This window comes from Sus scrofa, chromosome 4, assembly GCF_054392235.1.
Source record: "Sus scrofa isolate SSC_HxYL_T2T_F1_AM1 chromosome 4, Sscrofa_HxYL_maternal_Yorkshire_Landrace_v2.0, whole genome shotgun sequence".
Lineage (NCBI taxonomy): Eukaryota > Metazoa > Chordata > Mammalia > Artiodactyla > Suidae > Sus > Sus scrofa.
In genome coordinates, this window is record NC_139386.1 from 98,545,765 (window position 1) to 98,567,712 (window position 21,948).

Here is a 21,948-nt window from a genome sequence, read left to right on the forward strand (position 1 = left end):
CCGCTCCCCGCCCTCTCGCCCCCCCTCATTATCATAAGAAAGAAGGACCTGAGACTGGCCCGGATCGGGAAGGAGCCCGTCTTGGGAGGGGGGACACACTCCATTAGCCTTTTTTCGACCCGAACCGTTTCTGTACACTGACTCCTCTCCCGGTGCCCGCCCCTCGGAAAAATGAGGGACCTCGACTTCCATCCCACCCTCAGCTTCGCCTCTGAGCCGCGGGTAAAGACCGAAGGCACATCCCTATCCTCCTCGGGTCAGGGAATTCGTCCCCTCGCCCCCAAGGGCGGGAAACTACAACTCCCGGCATGCCCCGGGCGCCCCCGGCGCGCCCCCCTCCCGTCAGTTCCATGCTGCTCCATCCAGTTCATTTAAAACAAAAGAGTTTGAGCGCTGGAAGGGGCTGGGCTCTATTGGGGGCCACTGAGCGCCGCTCCTGGACTGGGGCTCGGTGCGGGAGCCTAAGGGGGGCGTCTGGACGGCGGGGTCTAGAGACTCCCGGGCCTGAGGCGGGAGGGGTGGGGGCAGAGATCCCGCAGCCCCCCGCCCCCCGTCACCCCCGGAGAAGAGAGGAGATCTGCTTTCTTGGTTTTGCTTCTCTTTCCCCCCACCCCCACCCCGGGGGCTGGGGCGAGGGGAGTCGGGTTACAGGGTGTTTGGGGAGGGGGGCTTAGGGGGAGGGTCTATCTTTCTATCTCGCTTTCTTCCCCCCTCCCCAGTTCTTTGTTCCCCCCTCCCCACACACCCCCCTCCTCTCCTCTCCCCTCCCCTCCTCTCTCCTCTTTTCCCTTCCACCACCTCTCTCTCTCTCCCTCTCTCTCTCTCCCCCAGCTTTTGTTTCGCCATGCCTAGTCTAGTGGTATCTGGAATAATGGAAAGAAATGGGGGCTTTGGAGAACTAGGATGTTTCGGGGGAAGCGCTAAGGACCGAGGGCTGCTGGAAGACGAGCGCGCCCTTCAGCTGGCTCTCGATCAACTCTGCCTCCTGGGTTTGGGGGAGCCCCCCGCCCCCACGGCGGGCGAGGACGGGGGAGGTGGGGGGGGCGGCGCCCCCGCGCAGCCGGCCGCCCCCCCGCAGCCGGCCCAGCCGCCGCCGCCCGCGGCGCCCCCGGCCGCCCCGACAGCGGCCCCCGCGGCGCAGACGCCCCAGCCCCCCACCGCCCCCAAAGGGGCCAGCGACGCCAAGCTCTGCGCTCTCTACAAAGAGGCCGAGCTGCGCCTGAAGGGCAGCAGCAACACCACCGAGTGTGTACCCGTGCCCACCTCCGAGCACGTGGCCGAGATCGTGGGCAGGCAAGGTAAGCGGGCGCCGGGACCGTGGAGAGAGACTGGAGTGGGGGGCACCCCATCCCTAGCACGGAAAGTTCATTTCCTCCCTCCTTGCCCGCCTCTGGCTTGGTCTCTTCCCCACAAAGGGGGACCCGCCCCCTACCCTGATTTCCAAGTGCCACAAAGTTCCCGGCTACCCCCCAGTTGGGACTGTTCTCCAGATCCTTCCTCCCCTCAGGGCTGTGCCCTTAGACAAAGAAATATCCTCCGGTGGAGAGAGGGAAAAGGGAGGGGGATTGGTCTTCCAATCCGGGGAGGCTGTCCGGAGGGGGTGTCCACTCCTAGCCGGAAAAACTGGCAGAATGTGCAAAGAGTTACTCCGAGGCCCCTACTCCGGCATCTGCTAGTGGGTTGGGGAGGGGGCACCCCTGGGACCCCCAGCCGCCTGGAGTTACAGACTTTGGGGGAGACCTGGCCCGGGAAGCCAGACTGAGTATCTGTCTCTTTGTTGGGCTGAGTGTAGGAATGGAAGGGGGTGTGGCTCATGGGAGGGTCCCAGCCTGGGGGTGAGGTGGGGAAGGGGGACTGCTGGGAGGAGGGAGTCCTGTGGTCACCCACACACCAAAGTTGAATGGTCTGTGGGGTTTCGGAAGGGGTGCTTGCAACGAAGTGCCACGTCCTGGTGTGGACCTCTCCTCCTCCCTCTCAGGCTTTTGTTCTGGGCTGGCCACAGCGAGGGGCCAGAGGCCTGAAGAGGGGTCTCTGGTAGTGAGAGAGTAGGACTGGGCGGGATGGGGCATCCCAGGGGATAAGAAACCTTCAGCCGGAGATTTGGTGGAGGGCATGTGTCTGGGTGTGTTGTTGGGGTGGTGGTGGTGGTGGTGGGTGTAGAATTAATCCAGTGTAGTATGTCTGATACCACACCCTCCTCCATTCCAGCATCCCTGGGCGGGTGGGGGTGGGAGTGTTGGTGAGGGTCCAGACTGAGCAGACGGGGATCGTGGGGACCCTTCCCTCTCCTGGTTTCCCAAAGGGGGGTGGGGGGGGCGGGATTTGGAAATTGCTAGGGGGCTGGGCTGGGGAGGTGTGGGGTGGGGGAGGAGCAGGGGAGGAGCTGTCCCACAGTGGGGAACAATAGAGGAGCTGCATTCCGGCTGGGAGTGAGGGAGGAGGCCAGCTCCTGGCAGGGGAAGAGGGGAGGCTAGCCAGGGGGGCCCCTACTCCATATCCCACCTCGTCCACCCGGAGTATGGGGGGTTGGGGGGATTTTGCGGGGAGATCCTGAATGGAGGAGGGGAAGATGCCACTCCCCGGCACAGCCCTCATCCCCCTGGGGCACTCCATCTCTTGAGGTTTCTGGTTTTAAAAGTTGGATTTCCTCTTGTTACCAGAAACTAGGGACCCAGAGCCATGGAATTGGGTGGGGACACTGATATCTTTTCTCGGTGCGGGGGTGGTCTTGGGAGGCCCCGGAATTTCATGGAGTCATTCTTTCCTCTTCTGCCTCCGCATCAGATGGGCCTGCCTCTCATAAAAGTAGGGGAATCTCTCCTCTTCAGAGAAGATAAGCCTCCCCCCTCATTCCTTAAGTAATTGGAAGTCCTTTCTCTTGTCTGACCTCCCTCCTCCTGCTGCAGTGTCAGTGCTCCTCTATTTGACCTCTAGGAAGGTGAAAGCCAATGGGTCTTCCCTTCAAGAGATGCTCCTTCAAGGTTGTGGAACCCAGGACAAGGTCCACCACTTCTGCACCTCCAGGCTTCTAGCTTTTCTCCTTCCTCTTATGCCTGGCCCGTCCTCCTCACCCCAACTCCAGTCCCCAAAGACACCTAGATCTCATGTAAGTTTATGGACCCAAAACTTAGAGCCCGAACCCAGGTGCCTATCAGATACCATGCGGATAGAAGTTGTAGGAGAAGGGACTTCACGTTCCTTAACCCTCCACACCTCCCAAGCAGGACAGTCACTGACTGACCTTAAATCAGCAAGGATGCGGGCTTGACAACAGGTAGGACTTCTCAACTGCCAAGAGGTCTGAAGACAAAAAGGGAGGAGCAAATCCTCCTTCCTGAGGTCTCTTGAAGGTGAGGAGAGCTGCCCCCAACCCATCCTCCAGCCACACACCAGTTTAATAGGGTTGGAGAAGAGGCCATCTGGAGTGGAGAAAGGAGGGGGGAACAATTAAGCTCACCTCAGGCCTGTGGTTGGAGGGTTGGGGCAGAGTCAGAAAACTAGGACCGCTGGCGTTGGTTTGGGGGGACAGGTAGTGTCGCAGGGGTGTGAGAAAGGGAATGGCGAGCGTGTATCTGGAGAAGGGTATGAACGAGTCTATATGTGAATGGGGGCAAAAGTTGTGGGTGGGCGTGTATAGGAATGTGCCATGGGGGGGCAGGGGGATGGAAGAGTTGGGTGGATGAAAGGTTGAAACACAGGGAGTCCGTGTGTATGAGAGACAAGAGTGTGTGAAAGTGTATGTTAGGCTTGCACCCCAAGTATCATTAGATAAAGGCACACCACTGCATCATGGCTCCTCGTAGGTCCATGTGTGTGTATGTGCAAATTCACACACATGTAGCATGTGTGCTTCGAGGAAGCCACTGAGTCTCTGAGGTTCTGTGTGAAGCCAGGGGCAGGGAGAGGGAAGCAGAGAAGGAGGAGAGATTTGTCCAGTCAGCTGTCAAGGTCTGCCACCTTTAGACTGCAGTGTGGCCATCCCACCCTCCCTCACTTTTCTCTTTCCCCTTCTCCCTCTTTGTCTCTCTTTGTCTCAGCGTTTCTTCTTCCTGCCCCTCTCCCCAACCTCTCAGCTCCAACCCACTACTTCTTCAAAGCAGGAGTCTGGGTCCAGAACACCCTCTTGCCCACCCAGCCCATCTTGGTTCTCCTGCCCCCAGGGTGGCAGGCATGTCCATGGGGTCAGGCGCTGTGTTCCTCACATATCATCATCCTTTCCCTCCTGAAACTCTGATTCTCAGACCTTTCCCAGGCTCCCACGCTCTACTAGTTGCTGAACACTTGCTATGAATTTGGGACCCACTGAGAGACACTAATGAGTGGAAAGCATGGGAGCAGACAGGGATCAGTCCTCCCAGAGTAGACTGGAGGATATTTTTAATGAATGGAGATCGAGTAAAGAGTAGATTGTGGGTTGCTGAATGCATTGGGGTTTTGAGGCAAGATCAAGGTCAGTGACAGATTGGAGACTGCACTTGGTGGGCAGGGCGGGGTGATTAAGTGATTTGGAAGTTTGTAAGTAGCCAGAAATCAGTAAAGGAATTGAGGGAATAGACAACTTGCAGTTGGGGAGGAGTTAATGAATAGATTTGAGGTTAGCAGCTTGTTTGGGAAGGTCAGTGGTTATTTCTGGATTTCAAAGAGTGCACGGATTTGGAGGTCCTGAATGGAAAGTTGGGAAATTTGCAATCTGTGGTTGATAGAGGCGATGGGTAGACCTGAGAGACGTTGAGTGAATTGTTCAGGTGAGGGTGGCCTGGGGCTGGGGAGGTTGAAATGGTAGGCAGAGGTTCCTGGGGGGCTGGGTATCTAAATAGAAGCAGGAGCTTACTGGTTCCAGCACAAACCTTCCTGCCCTGTGAGTTTCCTCTCTTCCCTTCCCTACCTATCCCAGGTTGCAAGATTAAGGCTCTGAGGGCCAAGACCAACACCTACATCAAGACGCCGGTGCGAGGCGAGGAGCCAGTGTTCATGGTGACTGGCCGCCGGGAGGACGTGGCCACAGCCCGACGGGAAATCATCTCAGCAGCGGAGCACTTCTCCATGATCCGCGCCTCCCGCAACAAGTCGGGCGCTGCCTTTGGCGTGGCGCCTGCTCTGCCCGGCCAAGTGACCATTCGCGTGCGGGTGCCCTACCGCGTGGTGGGGCTGGTGGTGGGCCCCAAGGGGGCAACCATCAAACGCATCCAGCAGCAGACTAACACGTACATTATCACGCCAAGCCGGGACCGCGACCCGGTGTTCGAAATCACCGGTGCCCCGGGCAACGTGGAGCGTGCGCGCGAGGAGATCGAGACACACATCGCGGTGCGCACAGGGAAGATCCTCGAGTACAACAATGAAAATGACTTCCTGGCCGGGAGCCCCGACGCGGGGCTTGACAGCCGCTACTCCGAGGCCTGGCGGGTGCACCCCCCGGGCTGCAAGCCCCTCTCCACCTTCCGGCAGAACAGCCTGGGTTGCATCGGCGAGTGCGGAGTGGACTCCGGCTTTGAGGCCCCGCGCCTGGGCGAGCAGGGCGGGGACTTTGGCTACGGCGGGTACCTGTTTCCGGGCTACGGCGTGGGCAAGCAGGACGTTTACTACGGCGTGGCAGAGACTAGCCCCCCGCTCTGGGCGGGCCAGGAGAACGCCACGCCCACCTCGGTGCTCTTCTCCTCCGCCTCCTCCTCCTCTTCTTCCGCCAAGGCCCGCGCTGGGCCCCCGGGAGCGCATCGCTCTCCTGCCACCTCCGCGGGACCCGAGCTGGCGGGACTTCCGAGACGCCCGCCCGGAGAGCCGCTCCAGGGCTTCTCTAAACTTGGGGGGGGCGGCCTGCGGAGCCCCGGCGGCGGGCGGGATTGCATGGTGTGCTTCGAGAGTGAGGTGACTGCCGCACTCGTGCCCTGCGGACACAACCTGTTCTGCATGGAGTGTGCAGTACGCATCTGCGAGAGGACGGACCCGGAGTGTCCGGTCTGCCACATCACAGCCACGCAAGCCATCCGAATATTTTCCTAAGCACCCCCGCCCCGTGCCTCCAGGGGCCGCTCCCCAGGGGTCCTTCCTGGAGCTGTTTTCCTCTAGGGCCTTTTGGAAATCGGTGGTTTGAGGGGCAAGGTGCTTAGAGATCGCTCGCTGGGGAGGGGGGAAGGGGAGGCGAGGGTGGCTGGAGGGTGGGCCACTTTCAGAGCCTCTGGTCACCCTGTCCTGGAAAGGTTAGGAAGGGGCCAGGCCGGAAATTTTACTAGAGTTACAACTCTGATACCTCAACACACCCTTCAATCTGGAAGCAGCTAAGAGAAACTTTTGTTTTGCCAGAGGTGGCCGCCGAGGCAGCCTGACCCACTCTCCACCTCCTGCTCTGGGTGTCACACTACCGCTTCCTCTGTGCCAGGGGCGGGGGGAGGGGGAGGGGGAGGGGAAGAATTACCGTCTGTATCTCGAGGTGCTCTTCCAATCCCCAAGCCCTCTGGTCCTGACCTCCGACCTCCTACCACGACCCTTTAGACCCTCCACCGCCTGGGTTTCCAGCAGTATAAGGGGGTTGGGGCCCTTTCAGAAGTCAGAAGAGATTTTCTGAGGTGGGGGGGGAAGGGAGCGAAGCGCATCCATCCACAAAGGGCTCAGAACGCATCTATCCCCACAAAACTGGGCTAGAGGAATCCGGAGAGGGATGCTCCTCTCTGCCCCCTGCAGCTTTCCCTCCGCTCTCCTCCCCAGCTTTCTCCCCTTTGGGTTTTCCTTTCTTTCTCCTTAGCGCTCTCCCCCAGCTCTTCTCTTTGCTCCCCCTTGCTGGCTGGCACAAGCAGCCCTGTCTTGCGCTTTCTCTTTCTTCCCTTCTCCCTACTCCCTCCTGCTCCTTCCAGCCCAGCTTTGGGGACACAACACCCCTGGGGAGAAGCAGGGGGAAGAACGTTTTTGATGGTCCCCCCCCTTTCTTCTGCTGGCCCTCTCCCCTTCTCCTCCAAAGAAACACCTCAAATTCTTGATGGAATGTATCCCCGTTCTCAGTGAAAATTTGAGGAGGGGACTAATACTGGGGTACCTAAAGGGTCAAACCACCTTGATCATCTTCGGGCATTACATTTAGGGAGCAGTTCTTGGGCTGGATTTTCTGGTGGTGGGAGGGGGAGAGCCAGGGTAAGGGGTCTGCTGTTTCAAAGAGCAGGAAAGGGCCTGAGGCAGTAGGAGAGGCCGCTGGAGGGAGGGGCTGCTCCTCCTCCCCTTCAGTGCCCCCCCCCCCCCGGGGGGGGCCCTCTCTGGACCTTATTAGCAGGTTAATCACGAAGTCTCTCACTCTTTCTGAGAAGAGAGGCCAGGTCTTCAGAGAGGGGTCCGTCCAGAGCCAAGCAGGATTGGGGGCCAGCAGGGCCTCTTCAGAGAATCACGTATTATTATAGGCCTTGCACCCCTTTTGCTGCTTCCCTACTGCTGACCTGGGGCAGCCACCAGCCTCCCACCCTCCTGGTTCCGCTGGCCGGGCCAGGAGAGGATGGGCCATGGGAGTCCCTGGGGGTCCTAGGAGATTCTTGTATATAGTAGGGTGGGACTGTTCTAAATGATCTCTGAGCACTTAAGCTCAGGAGTCCCATTCTTCTTGGATGGAGAGGGGGTGCAGGGATGGAGGCATAGAGGGGATTTCCTCCTCTCCTTCCTCCTGTTGTGAATTAACTCACCTCTCCTCAGCCTTCCCCTCCAGACCACCAGCCAGGGAGGGGAGCCGAAGGAGGTCACAGCCAGGAAAACTGGCCTGTGACAACTTCCCTCCTTCCCGCCAATGTGAGCCATCCTGAGATGTCTGTACAATAGAAACCAAACCAAATGGGCGCCCCTCGGTCCCCGAGGGGGGGTGGGGAGGGGGGTGGGAAGATGGTATGTCTGTCTGTCGATCCCCCTCCCCCTCTCCACTCTACCCACAAAGGCAGAAGACTGTTACACTAGGAGGCTCAGAAATTTCAATCCCACTCTTACTAATTGAGCCAAACCTAGAAACAAACACAAAACACATATAGTGAGAGACAAAATAGAGGAGAGAAAGAGAGCGTGAGAGGGAGCGAGATAGGCGACCAACACAGAGGAGAGAATACAAAAATAGCAAAAAAAAAAAAAAAAAAAGCAGTTCTTTATAATTTAATATTCTATTTTAATAAAGGCGTTTATTACCATATAAATGTAGCAAAGAACCTGGGCTAATATGAAAAAAAAAGACTTTTTATTAGGTAATTTATTATATGAAAAGGATATTTTATTTTATGATAAAGTGATCCTTAAAAAAATAAAAAAACTTTAGAAGGTTTAGAATATATGTAGGGAGAGAAGAAGAAAAAAAAATACATTTGTATTCAGAGTTAAATCTTAAAAAAGTGTTTTTAATATATGTTCGGGTTTACGTTCCTTTTTTCCCCCACTTTTTTTTGGGGAGGAATGTCATTTGCTTTTTTGGGGGGAGCATCCTGGGATGGATGGTGGAGACGGGCCAGGGAAACCTGGTCCCTCTGGGGCCCTGCAAGTAGATTGAATTTCACTCCCTGGGCTCCTCCTCCCCTCTACCCCTCCCCCCTGGGGGGAGCTGGCAGAGCCAAACAAAGAAAGGGATTAACCAGAAAGGTGGAAGCAGTAGGACTGAGGATCCTGGGGTGTCCCCCACTTCCCCTGCCCTGTCCCAGGGGCTAGTGAGGAGGGGAAGTCCAGAGCTGAGGCCTAGCAGGCCTCCTGGGAACCCTCAGAGGTGTGAGATTTAAGAGAAATAGTTGTGGGATTTTGTTTTTGTTTTTGTTTTTGTTTTTAACCAAAAATGAGAGAGAGAAGAAAAAGAAAGAAACCGAGGGGTTTAAAAGAAAAGAATACTACAAAATAATAATTATTAATAACAATAATAATGAAAATTTATTTCATATAATCCTAGAGAAAAAGAGAAAGAATTACTAGTTACTTAGTAGACGATATTCAGATAGCTTAAAGTTTAGTAGCATTGAGGGCCCCTGGGTCCAGTAGAATGTATAAAAGTCGTAACGAAAAGGAAAATAGAAGAGGGAAGTGGCTGAGTCCACCCTGAGCTGTCCCGTCTTCAGGTATCAGGGTGGGAGCAGGTTGCTAGCTATGGTTGGGAGCTTCCTTCCAGTCGGCTGGGGTTGATTCTGAGAATCCTTGGATTTTTTCATTGTAGGACAAAATACATGAAGGGCTCAGTTCCCAGGGTCTTTGAAAAAATGGACAGTCATCATTTCTACCAGAGGAGGGCTGGGCTAGGATAGCACATTGGCCTGCACCCCAGTACCTGAGGACCTGGCCGGCCTGGCCTTCCCTGTCTGATGGGCATCCCTTACTCCAAGTATGTCCTCTTGGGCTTTCTGGGAGGATGAAGGCTGCCCAGCTCCAACTCTCCAGAGCCAACTTCTCCCAGGCCTACTGAGGAAGTCCTTCTTGAAGTGTAACCTCAATCCACTCCACTACAGATTGATTCCAGAGCCTGGTAGGTCATTCCACCAACTGACACACATGCACACTTTTTGTTTTTGGTTTTTTTTTTTTTTTTTTTTTTTTTTGGTCTTTTTGGGGCGGCACCCACAGCATATGGAGGTTCCCGGGCTAGGGGTCTAATCAGAGTTGCAGCTACAGACCCGCACCACAGCCACAGCAAGCCAGATATGAGCCACATCAGCAACCTACACAGCTCATGGCAACGCCAGATCCTTAACCCACTGAGCAAGGTCAAGGATCAAACCCGCGTCCTCATGGTTCCTAGTTGGGTTTGTTAACCACTGCGCCACGACGGGAATTCCCACACTTCTTACTTTCTCAGAGCTTCAAGGGGAATGAGCTGGGATGGTCTGTCCCCCATCCTTGTCCCCACCGGATATCCCCCTTAGCTTCCGACCTCCATGGCAGCAGTTGGAGTACCCATCTCAATAATCATTCCCCTTTAAAGTTGCACTGTGCTTTGCAGATTTGCAAATATGCTTTATCATCTCATAGAAGTTAGATTCCAAGAAGGACTTCCCACCTGTTGGGGCAGAGTGGTGACGCTATCCATGAAGGCCTGGAAGAACTGGTCCCCAAGGGTACAAAGGCAGGGGGAGGGCAGCAGGGACTTTGGGTGAGCCCAACCCTAACCCTCTGCCCTAGTTCACCTCCATCTGTCAGTGTTCAGGGAGGAGTCATCCACGGGGTCCTGGCTTCCAGGCACATCACCCTCCCCCTGGACGATTGGGGAGCTTGATTTTTGCTTGTGAGAAATCAACTCTTTTTTTTTTTTTTTTTTTTTTTTTAAGCACTTGCCTTCTACCAACCCCAGCTTGCAATCAGGTCGGGCCCCTCTCTCCTGTTCAAGGGGGTGTGGAGGCCCCTGGGCTCTTGGTGAGAAGAGCCTGCTCCATTACATCAATGACTCTGTCATGCCCCTCCCTGGCCCTAGACCCCAAACACATCTCCTTCTCCCCAATTTACTCTTCTCACCCCACCTAGGGACAGATTTCCCCCCTGCTCTTTTTGTCCTAGAAACCCCACTAGTTTGGGAAGGTAGCGTCTGGGGTGGGGAGGGCTTCCCCTTCCCCACTGGAGGGTGTGGGTGGGGTAGGGTGGGTGGGGGGAGACAGCCCTGGGGCAGGGGAAATGGTCTCTCCACTGTAGAAAGTAGAGTAGGATTGTGGTCAGACTTAATTTGAGGCATCTAGTGAAGACACGTACAAATCCACCAAGGAAAAACATTTCAAAAGCAAAACAGAGGTGGGAAACAAAACGGACCCATGAATAATCAAGTCAAAATGATGTTGCACAAAATGCAGAGAAACCAAGAAGGGGGAGGGTTAATGTATTAAATGTGCTATTAAGAACTTAATTTTATTAAAAGTATTATTACTTAAGGCTCTGGCTTCTTTCTCTGCAGTGAATCTGAACGACCTTGGGGTGAGTGGGGCTTCCGCTGTGTCATTCTGGGTGACGTTCCTGCTCACCTTGCAGGAAATGGATGGCTCCTCTTGTCTGCTCCCCACAGCTTCCTGCTTGTGTCTCCAAATGCTCAATCCCCTCTTTTCTCCCCACTTACAGCCTTCTATTCCCTGGGGTGCCCTTAGACCTCCCTCCACCCTGCCCTGCCGAACAGGCCCAGTGACTTAGACCCTGCCTGGACAGCCAGCTCTGGACTCAGTGGAGAAGAGGCAGAGAGCTGAAAGCTCCACCCTCCCTGCCAGGTTCAATCCATCCCTACACATCGCACCCCCTCTTCTTGGAGGTCAGGACCTTCCACCTCCTGGGCTTAAAACCCCTTCCCCAGCACGCACACACCACACTGGCCATGACTCCCCCTTCTTTCCAACATCTCCCCTGCCTCCTTCCCCTCACCCCTGGCATTGGAGTGACCTCAGTTCTTGGCACCAGGGCCCTGGGCGCCAGATGGTACCCGCCGATGGTTTCCTTTGTCTCGCCTTCCAGATACCCCCTCTCCACCATGCTGTCCTCCCTCACCCACCTGCCCTGGAGGTTGGCAGAGGGAAAGGCGGACATCTCCCACCCCCTTGGCACTGTCCCCAGACCATAGGACTCCAGAGGCAGCTGGCCCTGGGGGGTAGTGGGTACAGTGAGAGGATGGAGGGAGGGGGGCTGGGAACGGGGACTCAGAGGAGGGGCTGCAGATGAAGGGGGGGCATGGGGAGGCATTGATACAAAATACAGCTTTATTCGAAGACCCTAGTCTGTGAGGGGATGAATGATAATAAAGATATGTGGGGGTGGGGGTGGAGGTGGGGGGGTGTAAAGATCTTAGAGCTCAGAAGGACTGTGAACAGGGGAACTGGCCACTCTGTCATCCGGAACCACAGGGCAAGGAAAGCTCCCGGAGCTGGGGGTTGAGAGGTGCTGTTAACCAGAGAGCCGGTGGCACAGGGTCGGTGCTAGATGAGGTCAGAGGCTGATGCAACAGGCCCTCTTCTCACCAGGGCCCGGCTCCTGCCCAGGCTGGGCACTGCCCAGGGTGATGGCATTGGTCCGGCTGCTGTTCTGCCTCTGCTTGGACACCTTTGCAAAGATCTCTGAGGGCAGAGGACAGTGATGAGGTCGGACAAAGATGTAAAGCCCATCCTCCCCCGAACACACACCACGTGCCCCTTTCTAAACCCCAGGGGGGTTGCTGGAAGGAAGAAGAGTTTGGTACCTGGGTCCCTTCTAATTACTCAAGTGGAGAAAGGCTAAGACTCAGCTCCCTGGCAAGGGTGTCCTTCTGGTTCCTTCCCCAAGCACCAGCTGAGGAGGGTGGGGACATACTTGGGAGGCTCTGAGGAGGCTGGGGGTCCACAGAGACGCTGAGGAGTTAGCTGGGGTCGGGGAGGGCTGGGTGTCTGCGTTCTTAACACTGCCCACAGAGGTCTCAGGGTTGGGGTTGGGGTGCCAAATGGAGGCAGGGGCTCTAACCTTTGAGGACAGTCTCAAAGGCCAGCTCAACATTGGTGGAATCCAGGGCTGAGGTCTCCAGGAATAGCAGCCCATTGTTTTCTGGTAGGAAAGGAAGCACACTGTTAGTTGCAAAGGGCAAAGGCAATAATAATATTTACTTCATGTTTACTATGTACATATTTTTAAAATTGCTTTTTAGGGCTGCACATGTGGCCTATGGAGGTTCCCAGGCTGTGGGTCATATCAGAGCTGCAGCTGCGGGCCTACCCCACAGCCACAGCAACGCCACATCCGAGCCTCGTCTTCGACCACAGCTCATGGCAACGTTAGATCCTTAACTCACTGAGTGAGGCCAGGGATCAAACCCACATCCTCATGGACACTAGTCTGATTTGTAATCCACTGAGTCACAAACAGGAATGCCGTGTTTACTATCTACATTTGCTATGCACTGAATCCTTAGCATGTGTAGCTTATCTAAAACCTAAAACAGGAGTTCCCATTGTGGCTCAGCAGTAATGAACCTGACTAGGAACCATGAAGATGCGTGTTCAATCCCTGGCCTTGCTCAGTAGGTTAAGGATCCGGCATTGCCGCAAGGTCGCAGACATGGCTCAGATCCTGTGTTGCTGTGGCTGTGGGGTAGGCCAGCAGCTGCAGTTACGATTTGACTCCCTAGCTTGCGAACTTCCATATGCTGCAGGTGCGGCCCTAAAAAAATAAATAAAAATAAATAAGTAAATAAATAACCTGTGAGGTAGGTTTGACTACTTCCCTTTCTTTTTTTTTTTTTTTTTTTTTGTCTTTTTTTCTAGGGCCGCACCCGCGGCATATGGAGGTTCCCAGGCTAGGGGTCTAATCAGAGCTGTAGCCGCTGGCCTACACCAGAGCCACAGCAATGTGGGATCTGAGCCGAGTCTGCAATCTACACCACAGCTCACGGCAACGCCGGATCCTTAACCCACGGAGCAAGGCCAGGGATTGAATGCACAACCTCATGGTTCCTAGTCGGATTCGTTAACCACTGAGCCCCAACGGGAACTCCATACTTCCCTTTCTTATCAAAGAGGAAACTGAAGCCCAGAAACAGAATGAATAAAGAACTTGCACTGGTGTCGCTGGCCAAGAGATGTGACGCTGGGCCTCTGGACTCCACAGCCTATACCCTTAACCTCTGTGTCTTGCTGTCTCTAAACCCCAGAAAACTCTTGGGGAAGGTGGCTGGAGATGGTCAAGGGGAGTCCACCTGCTATACTTGGCATCTCTGAGCATTGCAGTGTGGGCTGTCTTGAAACCAACTCTGAATAATTGCTCACAGGAGTTCCCTGGTGGCTCAGCTGATCTTTATCCGGTGTTGTCACGCCTGTGGCTCTGGTTATCACTGCGGTGCAGGTTGGATCCTTGGCCTGGGAACTTCCACATCCTTTGGGCATGGCCATAAAAAATAATAATAGGAGTTCCCGTCTTGGTGCAGCAGAAATGAATCCTACTAGGAACCATGAGGTTGCGGGTTGATTCCTGGTGTTGCTCAGTGGGTTAAGGATCTGGTATGGCTGTGAGCTGTGGTGTAGGTCACAGACGCAGCTCAGATCTGATGTGGCTATGGCTGTGGTATAGGCCAGTAGCCACAGCTCTGATTAGACCCCTAGCTTGGGAACCTCCATATGCCGCGGGTATGGCCCCTAAAAAAAGCCAAAAGCCAAAACAAATAAATAAATAAATAAATAAATAAATAATAATTGCCCATAAAGACAAGCTCAGGGCAAGCCGTGAGACATAATGAGGGACACAGGGTCACAGAGGGAGAGGGCTAGGAGATTCTGAGGAATAGATGATGGAGGCAGGGGACCCTGTGGAGGAAGTCTAGGCCAGGGCTCTAGGGAGAGACCAAGGGGTTGGGGAGGTGGGAGCTGGAATGGCACTGGCAGCAGTTGGAGGGGTCACACTGGGTCCTGGTGGGCTCTCACCAGCGAACATGCGGGCCTCGTCCGTAGGCACCTCCCGGGCCTGGCTGAGGTCACTCTTGTTACCCACGAGCATGACGACGATAGTGGCCTCAGCATGGTCATAGAGCTCCTTCAGCCAGCGCTCCACCACGGCATAGGTCTGGTGCTTGGTTAGGTCAAACACCAGTAGGGCCCCCACTGCACCACGATAGTACCTGGGTGGGGTAGTGGGGTGGACAGAGGTAAGGTCAGGGCCAGTGAGCCCAGGCTCAGAGCTGAGCCCTGAAGTCAAAAGTCAGAGATGGGGAAATATGAAGACTGAGTCCAGAGACGAGACCAAACCACACAGGAGAGCCCAAAGATCTGGTGTCTGATGCTGGGTGCCCTTCAGGGATCCTGGCCGTGGCGCCTTTGAAGCCTCACCTCCCTTCTCCAAAACCATTGGCTCCCTCCTCCTTCCTGGCTCCTCCACTTCCTGAGGTCCTTGCTCAGGATTTAGCCTCTGCTATCTACCAGTGCATACTGGGTCACTGGTCAAGTCGGCCTCTTGATCGTCCTCATACAGCTCCTTGACCTACAGTGCCACCTTCTCTCTTATGGCCATCTTTCTAGGACTAGCTGAATGCCTCCTCAAATAGCAGTCCCTGGCTGAGGCATCCTTGCAAGCATCCAGTCTCACTCTTGGAATTAGATAGAGCTTCTGCAGGTGGGTGGTACCTACTTACTCCCATTTTGTTGATGAGTCAACTGAGGCTCGTAAGAGTCAGGTGACCAGTCCAAGAGTTATGAGTAGGTATAAACAAAGCCCCTGACTCCTGCTTCCTGCCCACTGGCAGGTGCTGTCGCCCACTACACACACACACACACACACACACACCACCTTTGGCCTGACACTGTCTGGGAGACTCTCTGGATTGGTGTCAGGAGGCCTGAGTTCCTCAGTGTCCTCTGAGTCTTTGTAAAATGCAGCTCAGGGGTCCAGCCCTTCACCTTGTGGTTAGTGAAGGCTATCAAGTGCAAAGCACTGTGCAGAATGAAGGGGCGCCCCCGATCCCAGAAACTGCCCCCATCCTAGCTGCACCGATTTCACCTGCTTGAGACTCAAACTTCTATTTAAAGAGGGTTAATGGTAACACCTTATTCCTATGGTATTTTGAGAATTACATAAAATGCCCAATGTAAAGTGCCTTGTATCCAGGAAGGTACATAGCAAAGGCTTAAGGAAGTGGTGGCAATGACTCTTATTTTTAGTTCAAGCCGTCAGTATCACTACATCCCATCTCAGACTGTTCGTGGCTCACAGAACTTGTGTGTCCTTACCCAGGCCACGGCAGCCTGTGATCCCATCCAGGGAGCACCCTGCTGGGTGCCCTCGCCTCCTCCTCCTCCTCTCCTCCAGAGACGTGCCCTGACTTCCCCAGCACCCCCACACCCCAGCAGTTCCCCAGCCCCGGGCTCACGCCGAGGTGATGGCTCGGTATCGCTCCAGGCCAGCCGTGTCCCAGATCTGAGCCTTGACAGCGGCGGTGCCCAGCATGACCGTGCGGGTGGAAAACTCAACCCCGATGGTGGTGCGGCTGTCGTGGCTGAACTCATTGCGAGTGAATCGGGATAGCAGATTGGTCTTCCCCACGCCTGACTCGCCGATCAGCACCACTGAAGGAGTGGAGAGATAAAGACTGAGCTGGGAGGCCTGCACATTAGAAAAGGGGAGCTAAGCTCAGGAAACTGAAAAGGGGGCCAGGTCTCCTGGCAGAGACCAGTGTCTGCAATGCTACATAATGCATCGATCCCCCGGGGGAGAAGGGCTGAGAGTGTGAAACAGGCTGAGGGGCTTTAAGGGTTCTAGGCTTGAGAGTCAGAGGCAGCCCGCAAATCGGGTGATGGAGTGACATCTGTGGGCTGTTTGCCAGTATTGGGGTTCAGGGGTTGTGAGGTTACAGGGGAGGTAGGGGGGAGGGTATATATTTCTGGGTGAGGGGGTGTGAGGGTGTGTCTCTCTGTGAGCTGGAAGGACGGGGGAAGGTTTGTGGTTTTTGTTTTTTTTTGTTTTTTGTTTTTTTTTTTTTGTCTTTTTGCCTTTTCTAGGGCCGCTCCCGCGGCATATGGAGGTTCCCAGGCTAGGGGTCTAATCAGATCTGTAGCCACCAGCCTCCACCAGAGCCACAGCAACACGGAATCTGAGCCGTGTCTGCAACCTACACCACAGCTCACGGCAACGCCAGATCCTTAGCCCACTGAGCAAGGCCAGGGATCAAACCCACAACCTCATGGTTCCTAATCGGATTCGTTAACCACTGCTCCACGACGGGAACTCCTCTGGTCGGAATCTTTAACCACTGTGCCATGATGGGAACTCCAGGTTTGTGTATGTTTGCATGGGAAGCAGAGTTGTGAATAGATATGTGGGTGAGGAGGAAATTTGGCAGGTGACATGTCTGTGGGTGGGGGGAAAGGTTTGGAAGTATGTGTGTGAGATGTTAGGATCCAGATGACCCCACAAAGGGGCAGTCTTGCATGGTTAAGACCATGGGACTGGGGAGTTCATGCTGGGATGTAAGGGGATCGACAGTGTCTCTGCAGTGCCAGGACACAGGTTCGATCCCTGGCCCAGTACAGTGGGTTAAAGGATCTGGTGTTGCCGAAGCTGTGGTGTAGGTCGAAACTGCGGCTCAGAACTGATCTCTGGCCCAGAAACTCTGCTGCAGGGAGGCCAAAAATTTTTTTAAAAAAGAGTATAGGACTAGATTGGGAGTTCCCGTCGTGGCTCAGCTATGAATGAACACAGCTAGTATCTGTGAGGACTTGGGGTCCATCCCTGGCCCCGCTCAGTGGGTTAAGGATCCAGCCTTGCCATGAGCTATGATGTAGGTACCAGATGTGGCTCAGTTCCTACGTTGCTATGGCTGTAGGCTGGCAGCTACAGCTCAGATTTAACCTTTAGCCTGGGAAACTCCATGTGCCGTGGGAGTGGCCCCAAAAAGACAAAAAAAAAAAAAAAAAAAAAGAGGTCAGGACTGGATTGTATAGCACAAGAAAATCTACTCAATACTCTGTGATGGTCTATATGGGAAAAGAATCTGAAAAAGAACAGTTATGTGCATGTGTTCAACTGAAACACTTTGCTGTATACCTGAAGCTAACACAACACTGTGAGTCAACTATACTCTGAAAAAATTAAAAAAAAAAAAAAAATAGACCATGGGACTGGGTGTGGGACTAGCTGTGTGTGTCCTTCAGCAAGTTATGTATCCTCTCTGAACTTTTTATTATGAAAAAATGGGAATAATGATATTATCAATTTACAGATTTTCGCAAGAAGTAAATGAGATATTGCTCAGGATATAGTGAGTGTGCAAAATGGTTACTGTCATGATTGTCACTGATAGGCCAGTGCTTTTACCTTTAGGTTTTCAAGGACAAGGACCCATCAGAGGGGCCATGAAGAGCCTTTGGACTGGAGGACAGCGTCCAGGGCCCAGGCCTACCCACTGTGGGTGAGCTGGGGACTGGGGTTAATATGTAGGGGCTGGTTTAAGCACAACTAACAATTGTAGTAGCCCCCCCCAGCCTGAGCATCCAGAGTCTGGAAAGGCAGGCTGGTGCCCCAGGACTCGGGGGCACCACATATTCTGGCCTCTGGTCCCCACTCCACCTCTGTCTAGCTATGCGACCCTGAACAAGTGGCTCTCTTTTTCTAGATCTGTTTCCCTATTTATAAAATCTATGAAGTCCCTCTCCAACTTTATTTATTTATTTATTTATTTTTGTCTTTTTCCCTTTTCTAGAGCCGCTCCCGCAGCATATAGAGGTTCCCAGGCTAGGGGTCTAATTGGAACTACAGGTGCCAACCTACACCAGAGCCACAGCAACACGGGATCCGAGCCGTGTCTGCAACCTACACCACAGCTCACGGCAACGCCGGATCCTTAAGCCACTGAGCAAGGCCAGGGATCGAACCCGCAACCTCGTGATTCCTAGTCAGTTTGTTAACCACTGAGCCATGACACAATTCCCTCTCTCCAACTTTAAGAATTCCTTCTTTATGGAGTTCTCCTGTGGTATAATGGGTTAAGGATCTGGCCTTGTCACTGCTGTGGCACGGGTTCAAATCCTGGCCTGGGAACGTCCACATGCTGCGTGTGCAGCTGAAAAAAAAAAAAAAAAAAGAGTAGAGTTCCCATTGTGGTTCAGCAGTAACGAACCCAACTAGTATCCATGAGGATGCTGGTTCGATCCCTGGCCTCACTCAGTGGGTTAAGGATCTGGCGTTGCTGAAAGTTCTGATGTGGTCAAAGATGTAGCTCGGATCTGGTGTTGCTATGGCTTTGGCTGTGGTATAGTCTGGCAGCTGCAGCTCTGATTCTATCCCTAGCTTGGGAACTTCCATATGCTGCAGGTGTGGCCCTAAAAAGACCAAAAAAAAAAAAAAAAAAAAAAAAAAGATTCCTTATTTGTTAGGGAAGGAAAGAGCTGGGAGTAATAGGGGTATATGTGGGTAAGAGGAGGTATGGACATGTGTGTGTGTGTGTGTGTGTGTGTGCGCGCGTGTGTGTGTGTGTTCCTACCACTCTCTCTCCCCCCTACTGGGGATCTCATCACCTCTCAGCCCTCCCAGTGGATGGGCTCTGAACTCAATCCTCAGGCCCCAGAAGGACTTGGGGAAAGAGCTTTGGAGTCAGATAGACTTGGGTTTGAGTATTGACTTTGTAACATTTTGAAAGCTACTTGCTCTTTGTCTCACCTCCTCTGTAAAATGGAGATACTAATGGTTAACATTTATTGAGTGCCTACAATGTGCCAGGCACTGTTCTAAAGGCTTTACACATACGAATCCATTTAATCCTCACAACAAAGTCACAAGGCAAGTACCATTATTAATATCACCCCATTTTTAAATGACTTGCGCAAGACAATCCAGCTAGTGTGGTAAACACGAGGTGTGGTGCCCAGATGAGGCTTCCACGAAGGACTTGCCCCCAGCTTGCCCCCAGCTGCAGGGAGTGCAGTCAGCACACAGCCTTCAGCCATTGGCTCCTTCGACATCTGTTTCTTTCCTTCTTTCTTTCTATTTTATTTTATTTTATTTATTTTATTTTATTTTTTGGTCTTTTTAAGGCTGAACCCATGGCACGTGGAGGTTCCCAGGCTAGGGGTCGAATTGGAGCGATGGCCACGGGCCTACGCCACAGCCACAGCAATGCCTCATCCAAGCTGTGTCTCTGACTTACACCACAGCTCATGGCAACACCAGATCCTTAACCCACTAAGCGAGGCCAGGGATCAAACCTACGTCCTCACAGATGCTAGTCAGATTCATTCCCACTGAGCCACAACAGGGAAGTCCAACATCTGTAGGGAGCAGCCTCACCTGAGGTCATGCCTTCCCCGGGCAGCCTGCACCCAATGCCCCAGCTCCCTGCCCTTGACCGAGGCTTTGTGATTCTGCCTTGCAGTGCAACTTCTCCCTCTGCCCAGTCCTGTGTCCTCCCTCTTCTTTTCACTGTTGTTGATCCACAGTAAATATCTTACACTCCAAACTTCTCAGCGCCTGCTTCTAGTGACCCCCCCTCTGCAATAATTAGTAAGTGGCTGGGCTGAGATCTGAACTTGGTCCCGCTCCTGACTTCAAAGTGTTTTCAAAATTTGGGGTTGTTGTGGTGATTAATGAACTAGTAGCTGGCACATGGCAAGAACTCAACAAACAGCGGTTACTAGTAGTATTACTGCCCCAGTCTACTGCTAACCCTTACCCTATCTCCCTTCCTGAGAAAGATGCCGGGAGTACAGGTTCACCGATCCCTGGTTGATGGAGAGTCCCAGCTCAGGTGAGGGTGGGGCTGGGGCTGGGGCTGAGGCTGGGAGAGGCAGTGGGGTGGGGTGGGGTGGCTGGACAGGGAATCGCAGCACTGCCAGTCCACCCTGCCCTGAAGGAGGTGTGGAGGTGGGGGGCGGGGAACACTAGACTGGCCAAACACAGGGAGGAGATAAAGGAGCAGGAAGGATACCTGCAGACGTCCAGGGACAGAAAGTTGAACCCAGTTCCTGGTATTTGGGCCCAAGGGGTGTGCCAAGGGACAGACAGACAAGGCCCTGGCACTAGGAGTCCTCCAGATTCCATTCCCTGTGCCCTCTTCCTTACATCTGTGTCTTCATCCAGCCCTGTGATGGGATCATTCTCTCCGATCTCTCCTTTCCTGTACACCTGCCCAGAAAGATGCATTTCTTCCCCTTCTTCTCTGGAGGGAATCCTCTCTGAAGTCTGACCTCCGTCTCTCGTGCTGCAGTAGCTGACTACTCCTAGGGATTTGGGCTTCTATTAGGATGTGGGCAGAGGGGCCTCAGTTGTCATTGGTAAGGAGTGATCAACTGTGTCATTACTGACAACAGTAGAGCATTCCGGCAGCTCCGGGCTTTTGTCCCAGTAAAAAGACCCTCCCCACTCCCTGTGGCTTTCTTTTTGACCTGAAGGAATGATGAGCCCTGGGAGGGGATCTTGCTAAGGGATTAAAAAACAGGAGGGGGGCCCTCTGGCTCTGCTGGTCTCTTTCTTTATGGACCCCAACTCACCCTTGAAGACAAAGTTATAATCTTCTTCACTTCTGTTCCCCATCTTGGCTCTGCATGGAGGGCACAAACGTCTTCAAGGGCAGAGGTGAGGGTCTATGCGTTGGCTCAGTGCCCTCAACCTTCAGCTCTCAAGAGACCTGGATCCGGCCTTCCTCTCATGGAGGGGAAAAATACGGTCAGCAGCCAGAAGGATCGATGGCTGACTTAAGGCCAGAGCCTAGGGAGGCTCAGCTCTGGCAGGTGGCGGTGCTGTAAGGAAGCTGAGAGGACGGAAGCTGAGAACAGGAAGAGTGAGCTGCTGGAGACCTGGGGCCCAGGTGGGTGGAGAGATAATGACGTCAGACAGGTTAGACAGGTTGGGTGTCTGCTCTCAGCCTGGCTCCTGCAAGCAGGTGAGCAGGGTTGAGGGAGTGACAATGGGGGCAGCTGGGAGAGACAGGACCTCCAGAGAGCCAGCTAAGGACAGAATGCACACTGCTAGGCTCCTGGGACCTGTGGCCCTAAGAGGGCCAGCTACTTGGGAGTGGAGAATAACCCCTCAGGGAGCAGAAAATGACTGGTCCTCCTGCTTTGCCTCAGAGGCTGTGGTGAGGAGTAACTGGGGACCGCAGACAAAGGGCAGTTGTGGGGAGGGGCTGGGGCCACCCTGCTGCAGCAGAGCTCTGGGAGTTGCATCTCTGATACAGCAACTCCTGCCCCTCCCTGACAGCCCAGGGCCTGGGATGGGCAGTTTCTCAGCCTAGGTGGAGCTGGAACTTCCAAACTACCTGCTTCCTGGGACAGGTCCCTTCCTACAGGGCTGAGAGCTCCCTGTTGAGCCTTGCTCTAAGGATGTTGGGTAGGGGGAGACCTGGGGCAGAAACTGCCAGATGGGATGAGGGGTCTGAGTGTAGGGACAAGACTTCTGGGCGCCTTCTACTCCCTCCCCACAACCTGCAGCTTCAGAGCAAAGACATCATGTCTGCAAACGTCTTCCTGATCTGGAGATTGTGTAGGCATGTGAATGGCTAGAGAAGAGGAAAGGGGCAGTTCCTGTAGGCAGCCAGAGGGGTTCCCCTCTCAA

The 21,948-nt window shown here is 54.0% G+C and overlaps 2 protein-coding genes across 3 annotated transcripts; one reads left to right on the forward strand and one right to left on the reverse strand.

Annotated features, from left to right (window-relative positions):
* The first annotated feature begins 382 nt into the window (after positions 1–382).
* On the forward strand, positions 383–8,777 carry MEX3A (mex-3 RNA binding family member A). The gene is made up of 2 exons (XM_021089689.2): positions 383–1,298; positions 4,895–8,777. Exons 1-2 carry the CDS (start codon positions 845–847, stop codon positions 5,998–6,000), a joined length of 1,560 nt encoding a protein of 519 aa, XP_020945348.1. The 5' UTR covers positions 383–844; the 3' UTR covers positions 6,001–8,777.
* Positions 8,778–11,636: 2,859 nt separating this feature from the next.
* Positions 11,637–21,141, reverse strand: RAB25 (RAB25, member RAS oncogene family). Of its 2 annotated transcripts, none has more exons than XM_001928357.6 (5): positions 20,886–21,141; positions 15,776–15,971; positions 14,337–14,530; positions 12,388–12,468; positions 11,637–12,008 (listed from the first exon to the last, which is right to left on the reverse strand). In XM_001928357.6, exons 1-5 carry the CDS (start codon positions 20,926–20,928, stop codon positions 11,881–11,883), a joined length of 642 nt encoding a protein of 213 aa, XP_001928392.1. In that variant the 5' UTR covers positions 20,929–21,141; the 3' UTR covers positions 11,637–11,880. The 2 variants fall into 2 exon arrangements, with proteins under 2 accessions (XP_001928392.1, XP_084878909.1); XM_085022783.1 differs by having other exon boundaries at positions 15,776–16,008.
* Between the last annotated feature and the right edge of the window lie 807 nt (positions 21,142–21,948).